The sequence below is a fragment of the Streptopelia decaocto genome, assembly GCF_964273445.1.
Source record: "Streptopelia decaocto genome assembly, chromosome: 2".
Classification (NCBI taxonomy): domain Eukaryota; kingdom Metazoa; phylum Chordata; class Aves; order Columbiformes; family Columbidae; genus Streptopelia; species Streptopelia decaocto.
In genome coordinates, this window is record NC_138655.1 from 120080292 (window position 1) to 120092900 (window position 12609).

Sequence of the window (12609 nt, forward strand, 5' to 3'; positions counted from 1 at the left end):
AACAGAAGCATCAGAATTATTCTCTACAGTTTTATCCCTGCTGATATATACAGTAAAGCGCCATGTAATTAAAAAAGCCCTCAGAGGGTATGATTTCATGAGGTTTCTTGTATTGAATTAAGAGCAGGTTGTCATCAAAAGGGGAGCAACCTCCTTGCATGTTTCTCATTGCATACTCCCTCTTTCTGTGCCATGACTCTGATGTCCTGTTGATCACATGGTAATGGAATTCAGTTCACTGAAATGGCAGAAAATTAACTAGGCCAAAATAAGTATATATTAGGTGTGAATTTCTTTCTTGGTAAGTACTTCAGGGTCAAAGTATTCCAGTTATATTTGCTGCTTCCACTCTGTGCTTGCATAGTCTGTTGAAACTACACAGCTTTCAGGAAAAAGTGCAATTATCTGTGTCGCTTAAGAGAATGATATGAATGTACTGTCAAGGTGTGGTCTGATGTTGTTGGTTGTTGGTTGCCTTGGAAGAAGTAACCAATGAATTATTTTTCTTAGGGATATGTTCAAGGTGTTGATGAGCTAGTTTTGGTGAGAAGTAGCAAAAAACACCCAATCTTCCTTAATGTAATAAATATCTATAGTACATATAGTCTAGTGAAAGAGAGTGTTTTGCTCTGGATGATGGTTGGAAGTCTAGCTAGTGGAGTGCTTTATTCTTGACTGTCATGTCAAAAAATTCTTCAGATTTCTGTTTATTTAATTTTAGGTAAATTTACTGAAAACCTTTTGGTACGTCCTGTTGTCAAACTGTTCTGCTTGTCTACATCTTGATCCTGGCCCTTCATTTCTTCTGTAAATTGTCTGTCAATTGTTGGCAGCAGAGTGGTCATAATAAAACTGATGTTCTGTGTGATGACATCTGTGACTGCTTTAATTTTCAGCAATGTCTTTCTTTAGAAAACTTTTAGGTTGGTGTTTTTATTAAGAGAGTTTATGAATCCTCTCTAACTTTTTATGCTTCATGTTTAATAATTAAAGATGAGGGAAGAGCTCATTAACAGCGAAGACGGTTTTGTGATTTAGGTATTTTGTTCTAGAATTACTATATGCATGATAGTGCAGATCTTATAGCATAGAATTTATAATTCAGTTGCATGACTTAAGATACCTTTCGTGTGACTTTGGGTTTTTTTCAGTCTGTCTTAAAACAACCTTGGTTTCCAGTAAGCAGTAAAATGAATAGGAAACAACTCCAACAACCGATTTGATTGCATTGACATTTGCTCCATATATGTGGGTCAGCTCCCTGAAATTCCCTGGCTTACTGCTGCTCTGTACATGTTCAAGTGGTAGGCTGTCGCTGTTGTGCACGGGACCATATTCACCTGTGAGGAGCAGACACCTCAGCGTTCACCTACATAGATAATTTCTCTGGCTTTTAACTTGGAGACATACAGCCCAAGTACATTGGGCTGAGATAACAGACTCCTTTTGTCCGTGTAATTGGCTCAAGATATGACTTGAATGATATTCCTAATTTCCGTTCTCTCATTGTTAAATTGAGCAAAAAGAAGCACTTAAGAGTAGCTGAACTACTCTACAGCTACTCTAATTAAAGCTAGAGTAGTCTCGTAATTTGAGCTACTTCCATTTGCAGTCTGTTTTGTGGTTGGATTACCTGAATAGTTTTGCCTGATATTTCCACCTGGAGGTGTTTGGACCATCCTTTGTTTTGTCATCCAGCAACGGCCTCTTCAGCCCCAGCGCCCATGCTGTTGTTCAAGGTCATGCTCTTGTGCCTTTGTTATTTGTTTCATTAATATTTCAGTTCCTGAAAGCATTTTATCTCCAGGTGGAATCCTGACCAACATCAGGTCTGGCATAAAAACTCAGGGTCATTCTAGTTGTTTTATAGCTGAGTGCTTTTCTGTATATGGTCTGTAATTCTTGACAGCAAAAGAAGGCTCTAAAAATCTGCAGATGTTTGATGTATGAAGGTGCATGCCCTAGATGGGACATAATATACAGTAATAGTAGTGCTGGGTTTTGTTAGGGTTTATTTCTTACCAGCAAGGAATACAAGTTGTTGGAGAAGAGAGAGGAAGAGTTGGGAGACACTAGTCAGAGAAACATAAACCAACTGCAAATAGGGTTTGATTCATCCTGGGTACACCATAAGAGTGAAGTGATACGGAAGTTCAGGATGAAGCCAGTGGAGCATACTGTGTAGTATACACGGTGTGTGTGTGGCTTTACTGCTTCACTCCTACATTTCCTGTCCTTCTAGTAGTAGTGTCTGGCTCTCTTAACATAGTTCAGAGGGCAGGCTTTAATTGCCAAAGGTGAAGGAAAGGGGTGTGGGGGTTATTTCAGTTGAATATATTTTTTTTGTTCAGCAGCCTCTTTTAGGGGTGCATATGTTTGGGATTGCCAAAATTTAGTAACTTCAAATTGCAGAGAATTTGGATTATAGATGATAGTATTTTGACATAAAATTATTATTCAGATCTGTCTGATTCACACAAATGCTATGAGATGTGGTTGTCTTTAAACTCCTGCTATGTGGGAGTGCTGACACAAACTCAGCAATTCCAGGCTCCCTCTGATTGTGTGTTGTGGGGGCATTATATTAGATGACTGAATTTGCTACTCTTTCATTATGTTGCATGAGAACAGGGCTGTCAAATGGATATATTTGATTAATTTATGGATGTTGTAATAGCAAGGACCAGAAAAACCAAACTAAGATCACATCTTCTCTTTTCAGTCCGTGAAGTCTCCTGCAGAATATGGGAAGTAGCAGATAGAAACATCGGTAAATTACTGCCCTGGGTCAAATCTCACTTCATTATAGATCTGTCTTCACATATGATCTTTCTGAAAAGTTTTCTCTGTGTTTCTGTGTGTGCATGTCTCTACTTTAAGTAGAAAGAATAATATATGTAGTGTCAGTCACTGTTTGACTCAGTAGTGCTCTGAGCGTCTGTGTTCACTGTGGCTGCGTTCAATGCTGCCTTCTTTTTGATGACTTTTCTTCAAATAACTCTGTGGGATGTTTATGTTTTAAGAAAGCCAGTCTTAGTGTGTTTAACGTATGTGGTAGAGACTTTGGTTCAGCATTTCAGGCTTCCTAAATTTGTTATTTGGCTTGTTGGAGACTTGTAGTTTTGTTACATTAGGCCATGTTCTAAACTGTTTATTTCATACTGTATTTCCTAAGTGCTTTGTGGAAGATGAGTTGATCGTAGGCATTAGGCAAGGACTGATGTGAAGTGTGCTTGCTGAACCTGTCAAATTGTATGGAGCTTGTTTTAGAAGGTATCAAGCAAAGAAATGACATGTTTTCAAATCGCTAGGAATACATTACACAATGGAAAGATTTGGCAGTCCTATCTTGAAAATTTATTTGGATTACAGAGTAGTGAAAACTTATTTTCAGGTGTTTGGTTTCTGAGATGTGTTCAGAATAAGGGGAGAAAAGAAGGAAGTTATTTTAAGGGGTGTTTTTTCTGCTGGGAACGTACCTTTGGATGTGTCGCAGACTTGCATTTGAGTGGCAGCTTCAATGAGCGGTGTACCATCTTACGGGTGTGCAATTGAATGTTGAAATGCCTGGAAATGTTTAGGTGTTTTTTCTTGTTTGTTTGGTTTTTTTAAGTATGCATTTCCACTGGGGAATATGGAATTGCTTAATTTGACTGGAAATGGGAAAATCAAAATTCTTGAATGCAGTGAGGTAAGTTACACAGGAAATGTTCATATTGTGTGCTGTTGTTCTCTGACAGACCGTGATGGTAGATAATTTTCCTCTCCTGCTACACCATTTAACCACTTTTAAAACCATAATCATGTTTCTTTTCTTAAATGCTAGTTGAATGGGGAATTAATATTAGATTATTACAATATTACATAATATTGATCGATTATATTTATTACTATAATGAATGCTCATATCAGTGAATGCAAAATCTAGTTGAAATAGTTCATTGTACCGTGTTTGATTCTCTTCCCCTCCAAGAATTCAGAAGGCAACATAGTTATGCCTACTATCATAGATCATACTTGTTCTGCTTGAGGTTTTGGGTTTTTTTTAGTGGCTGTCAAGGTGAATGGATAAATGGATGGGAATAAAACATGAGTGTTTAATTAAGACAGATTGTTACAGAACTTATAAGACTTGGGATTTATTCCAAAAGTGCGCTGATTTTGAAATACGCAAGTAAAACAGAAATAAAGTTGCATCAGGCCCTGTTGACATTCATGAGTAACTTATCAATTCTGGTAGTGTCAGGCTTTTCTTTTAAACTTGGTACAACAGCAATAAAATTTTTGTTTGCTGAGTGTGACTGAATGTTTATCATGTAGTTTGTATCAGTTAGTAATGCCTCTGCATGTGGTTGGAATGGCAGAGGGGAGTATCCCAGTGAATCCCGGGAGCCCGAGGGAGGCTGGGCCAGAGGAGCAGGAAGGCTGTATTCTCTGAACGGATTTGAGTTTCAAGTGAGAAATCCACTGGCCAAGGCTTTTCTTTTGTGAAATGGCCTGCTTTTCCTTGCCTGTAATTTTAAATGTCTACTTTGGACAGTGCTTAAGCAGTTAAAACTGTTTAAAATGTCTTAAAGCAGGCATTTTCTAACTTACTGAATATTAATTAAAAAAATAGTCCAGTTTTGGACTGAAGAATTTAGCTGTCTTTTGGCTTTTGGGAACGTTCGTCAGTAACAGTTATTTAATTATTTCTGTACAGCACTAATTGTATGTCTAGTATGACATAACTTGTCTCTGCTACCTCCTATCTGACTGTTCCCTGAAGAGTATGTAAGTTTTCATCAATGTTAGTCTGTAAATTAATTACAGAAATATGACATCATAGGTAAATGTGTGCTTTGTGAGCAAGGCCAGTGGAGAAATGCAGGAAAAGGTGGTAAGATTAATCAGTTCTAGAGAGGTTAGTGCTGGTATTTCCGTGGCATGCAGAACAAATGGCCTTTGGAATTCAAGTTAAAAGATATCCCTGTCCTTTTGATACAGTTACATGGGGCTTCTAAAATGGGACACGTATCATTCTTTTACTTATATTTTGCTTTATATATAATGCTTTTCTATCCTCAGTTAATGAAAGAATCTGTTCTTTTGTCTGCGTTTTTGTGGTGGTCTGAACTGGGTCATCACTTGGTATGTGATGCAAGAAAATGTTTTTGAAAGCTGCTTCTGTTTCTTCTATCTCTCTCTTTCTCTCTCCACCCCTCCTTTGTATAGAGTCTTGCGCTGCTTGATTTGACATTTAATTCCTTATTTCTTCTGCTTTTTCCTGTCCTTTTAGCAGTTTTCAAAGTGCGTTATGCCCCTGCTTCTCTTGTGAGGCTATAGTTACCTGTGGAGTTTGCTCCTGTCTTATCTTTTTCTGTGATACCACCATGTGAAAGGTGAAGAGGGTAGTTGCACATCAAACCGTAACTCTTTAAAAGCAAATACTTGGTTCTGTGTGGTACATACAGTGTCATGGTCAGCGTGACTGAAAAGTTGCTGAGCTCTCCAAAGTCACAGGAAAGCTATTTTGTTGGCACGACCACTTCTTGTTGGGCGATTTGCACGTTTCTGTAGATAATTCTCTTCTCTCTTATGACTTCTAAAGCTGACAAACATAAAAACTGGTTCATCTGGGCCAAGAAAAAAGGCAGGATCATTGTAGAGAGCGATGTGAAGGCTTGTGAGAACTGGTTACTCTTAAGATTACTGCCTGAGTTGTACTGGAAACACGTTGTATGCTGTTACAGGTGGCTGAGCTATCACATGTACTGAAAACTGAAGGTATGAGGCCAATGATGATGTTCATTTTTTTTGAGACTGTACTTAAATTAGGCTATGGTTGGTTAGAAGGTCAAGTTCAGACAACTGCGATAGCTGTGTTAGAAAGGATGTGGAAGGATACTCTCTCTGCATATGGGGATTTGCAGAAGTTGCTGCTCTTGGATTTCATTATGCTGGTAAAGGTGCGTTCTGTACTCGAATGGCTGGTTTCCTTCCCTGGGGTAGCTTTGTGGCAATGCAAACTCCATCTTTGTGGAGCTTACAGTCGTTCTGGGAGTGTTTAGCTGGTCTAGAATGCAAAAGTTTCTAGTCGAAGTGCTCATAATGTTTATATAAATTGCTAGATTCTGTTCTAATAGAGGAGCTTCTTTCCCAAAATTCTTTGGTCGTGACAGACGAAGGAAAGCTGATTTTTCTTGCCTTTTTTTTTTAACTGTTGTACCTCCTTTTGTTAATTGTAGAGCTGTACTGCAGTAACCACAATGATGCTCTTCAAGGTAGTAATCAATAAAAGATACTTTGATAACAAAGGCTGAAATAAATGATTTGTACCTGAACAATAAAAGGACAATGAAATTATAATGAGGCTGGCACAGGCTCAGAATGGACATCGCTGCATATAAAGCCTAGACTCATTTGCTAAATCCAAAGAGATTGCTGAAAACTTGTCAGCTGGATGGAGAGAAGTACAAGGTCTAGGGTTAAGTTACCGGATTATTTTCTCAGGGACATGGCATCGTGTTTATATAGTATTTTGCTTTTTCTCCTGAATATGTAACAGATATTCCTAAAATGATCAAGGAAAACTGAGAATGAGCTAAATTAAAATTTACTGTGAAACGTGAAGTCTGACTTTATTGTATGTTTTCCAATTCTACTGTTTCCACTTCCAGTTAGGTGCATCGACTTCCCCTGCTAAGCAACCTGAAGAGGAAAAAAAAGTGCTTTGTAAGTGGGAGAGCAGTATTGTAAAATCATTTAAAAGTCAAACAAAACAGGAAGGTTATGGACTGGTGTAAAACAAGTCAATAAGGTAACCTCCTGAAATGTTGGCCATTTCCATTTAGGACCTCCTTATTTTTAACACTATCATTGAAAATATTGTGGTGTTTGACATTTGGCTTGCCTTTATTACTTTTTTTGGTGGTGAAGGTAAACTGTAGATGGAAGGTGAAGAGTTGTGCTTCACGGTCACAGAAGGGAGGCTTTCCATTTGTTTCATGAGGGAAGGAATGCGGAAGAGCTTGCGGGAGATGTGTGGGATGGAGTCAGGGCAGGAGTGAGGGATGTAGTGATGCACTAGTTTAAAATTGTTTGGGGTAGGGGGTTGTTAATCTGTAACAATTTAAAGAGAATTTCATCTTTGTTCTGGTGCGGAGGTGGCGGCAGCAGAGAGTTATGCATAAATGTGGCAACGGAAGGTTGCCCAAGCGAAATGTGTGAAGCTCTGTAAATCTTAGGCAAAGGTGCTTGCATCATGTCCAGGCTTATTTAGCTTGAGTAAAGAGAGGAACACAAGAACACCAGTAACTTCAACAGGCTGTGAAGACAATCCTGGAAATATTCTGTGATGCGAAAGGTTAGAGGTGTTCTGCATATGGAGATACTGAAAAAGTGCTAAGACAAAATGCCACGTTCAAAACTCGAGCAAATTTGTGGTATACAAAACTAATACATATAAAGTCTGAATAATCTCAGTTTCTGAAATATTGTACACAAATTTGTATAACCTATGCTAATTATATCTAGTGGGATGGTAGCAAATAGTATGCGTTCCAAATGCCTATGTTAGCCAGATTATTAGGGCTGTTATTTTAGTAGAAGCTAAGGGGGTAACCTGCCTTTTTGTGATCTTCACTCTAGTCTGTTGTGAATCAGAGCAAACTGTCCTTCATGTGAGCCAGGAGGTTGCTGTCTGTGCTATCTTGCCAAGGAGTTGAAGTGTTGAATAGCTGTTCTGTGTAATAGCATAGGTGATTTCCACAGGGAGATGAAAATTAAGATAAGGGCTGTTGTGAAAGATAGGTTTATTTGGAGAGAAAAAAAAAAATCTAAATTTGTGTTTCCAGCTTTTGAGACTAGTACGCTAAGCTTGAAACATCTTCACTTTCATCAGGTGCATTTGAACAATGCAATTGATTTATTTTTGTTTTTATGATCTTGCTGTCCTAGAAGATGGTTTATTGTGGAATGGCTTGTGTTTGTCAAAATTGTTTTTGTGTTTTGTTTTGTTTTCAAATAGAAATTAGACTTTAGTGCTCTTTCCTTCTAATTGTTTTCTTAGACGTGTGTGTCCATACTTTGTGTCTAACACTTATTGGGAACTGAATGTTCAATTCACTTGGCCAGTTTTCAAAACTACACTCAAAATCTGTAAGTGAAATATTATCACAAAGATAAAAATACCATGGTATCTTTAATTGTGCTAATCCCTCAGCAAAAACAGTGTCACCTTTTCAAAAGACTGGTTGTGGGGAAATGTCTTTTTCAAGGTTGTAAATGGAAATAAAGGGGAGGCACCAACCCCCCCAAAAGAAGCACTCATATTTTTTCACTGGAACCTCTTCAGTTAAAGCCTCATTTCGTTGCTTTTATGTCTTGTATGTGAACCTCACCATTAATCTGAAAGAAACATGAGTGAAAGAGTAGCTCACACATGCCTTTTAACCCAAACCTAATGATCAAAATAACAGTACCTTATAAAACTGAGTTACTACAAAACTGACTTTAACCTCATTTGTTTATTTATGATCTTGATTTAAGGTCAATCTTTGCTCGTGTTTGAGTAAATGTGTGAAAAACTCTTCAACACAAATACTATACAATTGCGATTTCTTTGAACAGGTACTTTGTGCTGGACTTTGAGACCGGGATTCTGCAGTATTTCGTGAATGAACAAAGTAAAAGCCAGAAGCCACGAGGAACTTTGTCTTTGGCTGGAGCTATAATATCACCCAGTGATGAAGTGCCACACATGTTGGTGGTCTACTCTGCTAATGGAGAGATGTATAAGTTGAGAGGTACAGTGCTCCTTGAAGTGCCAGCTGAGTCCTTCTTCTCTTCCATTCCAGCTTCTGCATCTCTTCTCTTGTATCTCATTTCTCTCTTATGTCCCCATACTGTCAGAAAGTAGTGGTTATACAGCTGTATTGTTACATACTATATTATAAAACACAGTGGAACATACGGATTTACAATATATAGACTTCCAGGGCTGGAAGGTAGCTCGAGATATGTTCTATAAACTGTTATTGTGGCAAGTATATCTTGTTTGCTTCTGAAGGAAGAAAAAGCTGCTTTCATTGCTGTCCACAGCATAGCATTTCATTTCTAAGGTTGTTCACTCTTGCCACTATCCTGCTGATAATGTGCAGTAATGAATCTGCTGGTGGGCTGGAGAAAGGAAAAATGCCATCTTAACGCTGTTAAGATACTCTGTTCTTGTCAGTCTTGGAATAATTTGATGCACCTTTAACATAAAAGTTTGCTTTCCCTTGCTCCCAAATTTAAGAAAGACAATATAGGCTATGAAGGAGTTACTTTGCATTTTTTTTAAAGCAGTATTTTGATTCTAAGGTATTTTCAGTATGGTTGGTTGATCAGGATACTTTCATATCAAACTAGTTTATAAAAATAAACGTACAAAAAAAAGTGACATGTAATATAGTGTAACAACAGTTTAAAATTATGTAAGTTTAATTCTGACCACAGTTTATTAGTTGTCTAGCAGGACAGAGTATGCAGGACTCCCCAGTGGTACCATATGTTGCCATTTCATATGTAGAACTAAAACACAAGAACAACCAAGGAAAATTTCTGTTGAAATATACTGGAATTTGCAGAGCTAGAAATCTGAACACTTGTGCTTTCATTAGCATGCTTTTCCAGTCACTTGAGGTTGTAAATTACTTACAATATGCTGCTATTAATTTAATGAGATCTGTGAATTTGATTCAAATAATTTTTATGTGGAGTCAATAACCATTGAGATACTTAATAGCAGAGGAAGTAAGAGAAAATATTTACTGAAATTATCCAGTCTGTATTGCTCTTCTTTATTAGGGTTACTGGAGTGGTGTTTTGTTTTAAAAAAAAAAAATAACCAAGCATCTGTCCTAAATATACTTGTTAATATTGCACAAGAGCCACCTGATGTAGAATGCAGACAATCTTTTCAGTATTTTTTAAAGCTGTTTTTCAATGATGTGCTTTTCATTCTTGTATCTTTAAGTTGCAGGCAAATTACACACAGGTTTAAAGAATTATTTAGTTGAACTACTTTAAAACAGAAGTACTAAGGTATCTGGGGAACTGGTAGCTTGTCTGGTAGCTGGTTGACAGCATGAGTGTAAAGGTTTCCGTGATTTAAATGCTGTGGCATGGCCCTTGTCCTTCACAGAGAGCCATGGGTAAAGCAAAAGTGGATTATAAAAAAAAGAAGTAATCTTGAGGTAATTTTGCTTTTAATAGCACTCGGAGGAGATAACTATGAAGAAGGCTCAAACTTATCTCTTCCAGCTGGCCACAGTATCTTAAGCTGAGGTTTAGATGTGTTGTACTGAAGAACTTACATATACTTAAGTAGTATAAAATAGAATTTTAGTGCATCCTAACCAATAAATAACCTATCTTCTCCCTGCCTCATCACATTCTCCTATACAAAAAAGATTATTAGTTTATATGTGATTGCCTGCATTTTCTTGTTTCTATTCTAGCTGCTGATGCAAAGGAGAAACAATACTGGATAACTCAGCTTCGATCCTGTGCCAAACATCACAAGGAAGGTAATTCTAAGGTAAATAATTAAGAGGGAGAAGTAACTATTATGTTTTAAGTGGTGTATGTGAAGAACAACATAATCTGGATGATGGACTGGCTGCTGTAGTTAGTGGGCTGATGTTTGGCAGTTTATGAGTAGAAGCAGCACATTGTTATTCCTCAGTAACTAGAGCAGACTTAAGTCAGTTGGGCAATCTTAATAAATAAACATTGTCTTATTTATGAGAAATTCAGGAAGTGCATTTTGGATGCTGTCGATACATGGTTATTAGAGTGACTGGATCAACAGTTTATTAATAAACACCTGCGTGCTGTCCTGATTAGTATTTAAAAATGTTCACTGATACTAGTTTTATTTAGTTGTATAAGATTTAATGGCTCTTATTACAGAAGCTTCAGGTAGGTATTGTTAATAGCAGTGGTCAGTCTTCAACTTCTTTACCAAATCAGAAAGAAGTTATCATATGAGGATTTATAGTATTTATCTTTGGAAGTGATGTCAGAATTTTTGTCCTCAAACAGATAAATAGTTTGGACAGGTAAAAAGATGTTTGTACTTAAAAAATAGTAGAACTGTGGGTTGAGAGTGTTCCTAGCCTCCAAATAGATGATTGTTTAAATTATAATGTATTTTCAAAGTGGGAGGTATTAAAAACAAACAAACAACCCTATTAGAAATAAATGATTATTATATTTATTTTGTATATGCTTTTGGTGTTAATGCTAAGTCAATAAAGAAAAACAAAAGTCCTGCTCTTATCTTCAGTCTTTTAAGCACTTCTGTTGATATTTTTAGAGCAAAAAAGATTGCTGTCCCCTTTCCTGTGTGATATATTAAAAAACCCTGCATATAGCTGCAAGCAGAAAGCATTCCTCCCTGCCCCAAGATATTGAAAATATCAATCTTATGTTAACTTCAGTCAAAGTCATGATTGTAAATATCCTTGAAAGTTGGATTTTGAAAATATAGATGGTATTTTGAGGAGACTGGCATTCACTGAAGTGCATGAAGTAAAATAAAACCAAGGTTTTTTTTTTTCTTCTTTTGAGTGATGTGGACTTGCCAAGAAGCAATTATGGTATATTCTCCTTTTTGAAGGAGAATAAGTAACTTCAGTGTTTCAGTACTATTTCAGTTCTAATGCATGACAATTAAATATGTTTTTTATATAGCTGTGGCCCAGTACTGTTCAGAAAGGTGCAACTCTCCTTGGTCAGAATGCTCTTACTGTTGCTTTGCAACACAGGCTCTTCCTGTGCTAGACAGAGACGGTAACTTTTTATACTCAATTGCAATCAAATTATTCCTCAATAAATTTTCTGGTTGCTTCTTGAACCCATTTAAAATGTTTTGGCATCTACAGTGTGTTGTGATGAGGTAATAGAAGTGTTGTTTGGTATATATGATATCAGAGACTTGTGCAATGGAAAATTATTTTACTTCTACTCTCTGTTTGCTAATATTTCTTAATACTGGATTTGTTTTTCTCCTTTTGTCTTCTCCTGATAAATAATTCTGTAGAAGTGTCTATTTTAATACCAAAACCTCATTCCAGAGTGGCAGTAATTGAGTCGAAGCTGATCTTTGTCTAAGTGAAGTTTGGATAATTTTTCCTTCTTAGGTAGAAACTGTTGCACTTAGTAGTAATTTATGCTGAGAATTTTTCATACTGTCTCTCCATGTTGAGCAGTAGCAGTATCTATGGATTTTAGTAGGCTCTAAATTAATTAGTATGTCAAGAAGAAAAATCTTGTCCAGCAATTAGTAGTGGTCCAAAAAGAGCAAAGAGAGTTTTAGGAATTGTCAAGAAAGGAACAGAGAACAAAAGGGAAAATACTTAGACTGCTCTGACTCTGTCATATACGGCTCTTGAATGCTTTTATCAGTCCTTGAAACAAAAACATTGGAGTGGGGGAAAAGTACTTTTCATCAGTTCTGTTATTCTGTACAAAATTAACTCTGTGTGATGAAAATTGACTACACTGGAGTCTTTTTTACTGATGATGGGAAGGGAGAGGGCAAATCAGAGAAGTATAGTGTTAATAGGTGCTCTGGAGTGGCTG

The 12609-nt window shown here is 37.0% G+C and overlaps 1 protein-coding gene across 4 annotated transcripts in view; it reads left to right on the forward strand.

Moving 5' to 3' along the window:
- Positions 1–12609, forward strand: part of OSBPL10 (oxysterol binding protein like 10) — a 117682-nt gene that overhangs the window by 22783 nt on the left and 82290 nt on the right. For 3 of the 4 annotated variants that reach the window (XR_014183436.1, XM_082046609.1, XM_082046611.1), the window contains exons 2-3: positions 8611–8786; positions 10482–10561. Coding sequence is in view for 3 of the 4 variants with exons in the window: in XM_082046609.1 (XP_081902735.1) it covers positions 8611–8786; positions 10482–10561 (256 nt within the window). In the remaining variant the exon portion in view is untranslated. The remainder of the gene's footprint in view (positions 1–8610; positions 8787–10481; positions 10562–12609) is intronic. The other variant, XM_082046610.1, reaches the window with a different exon arrangement.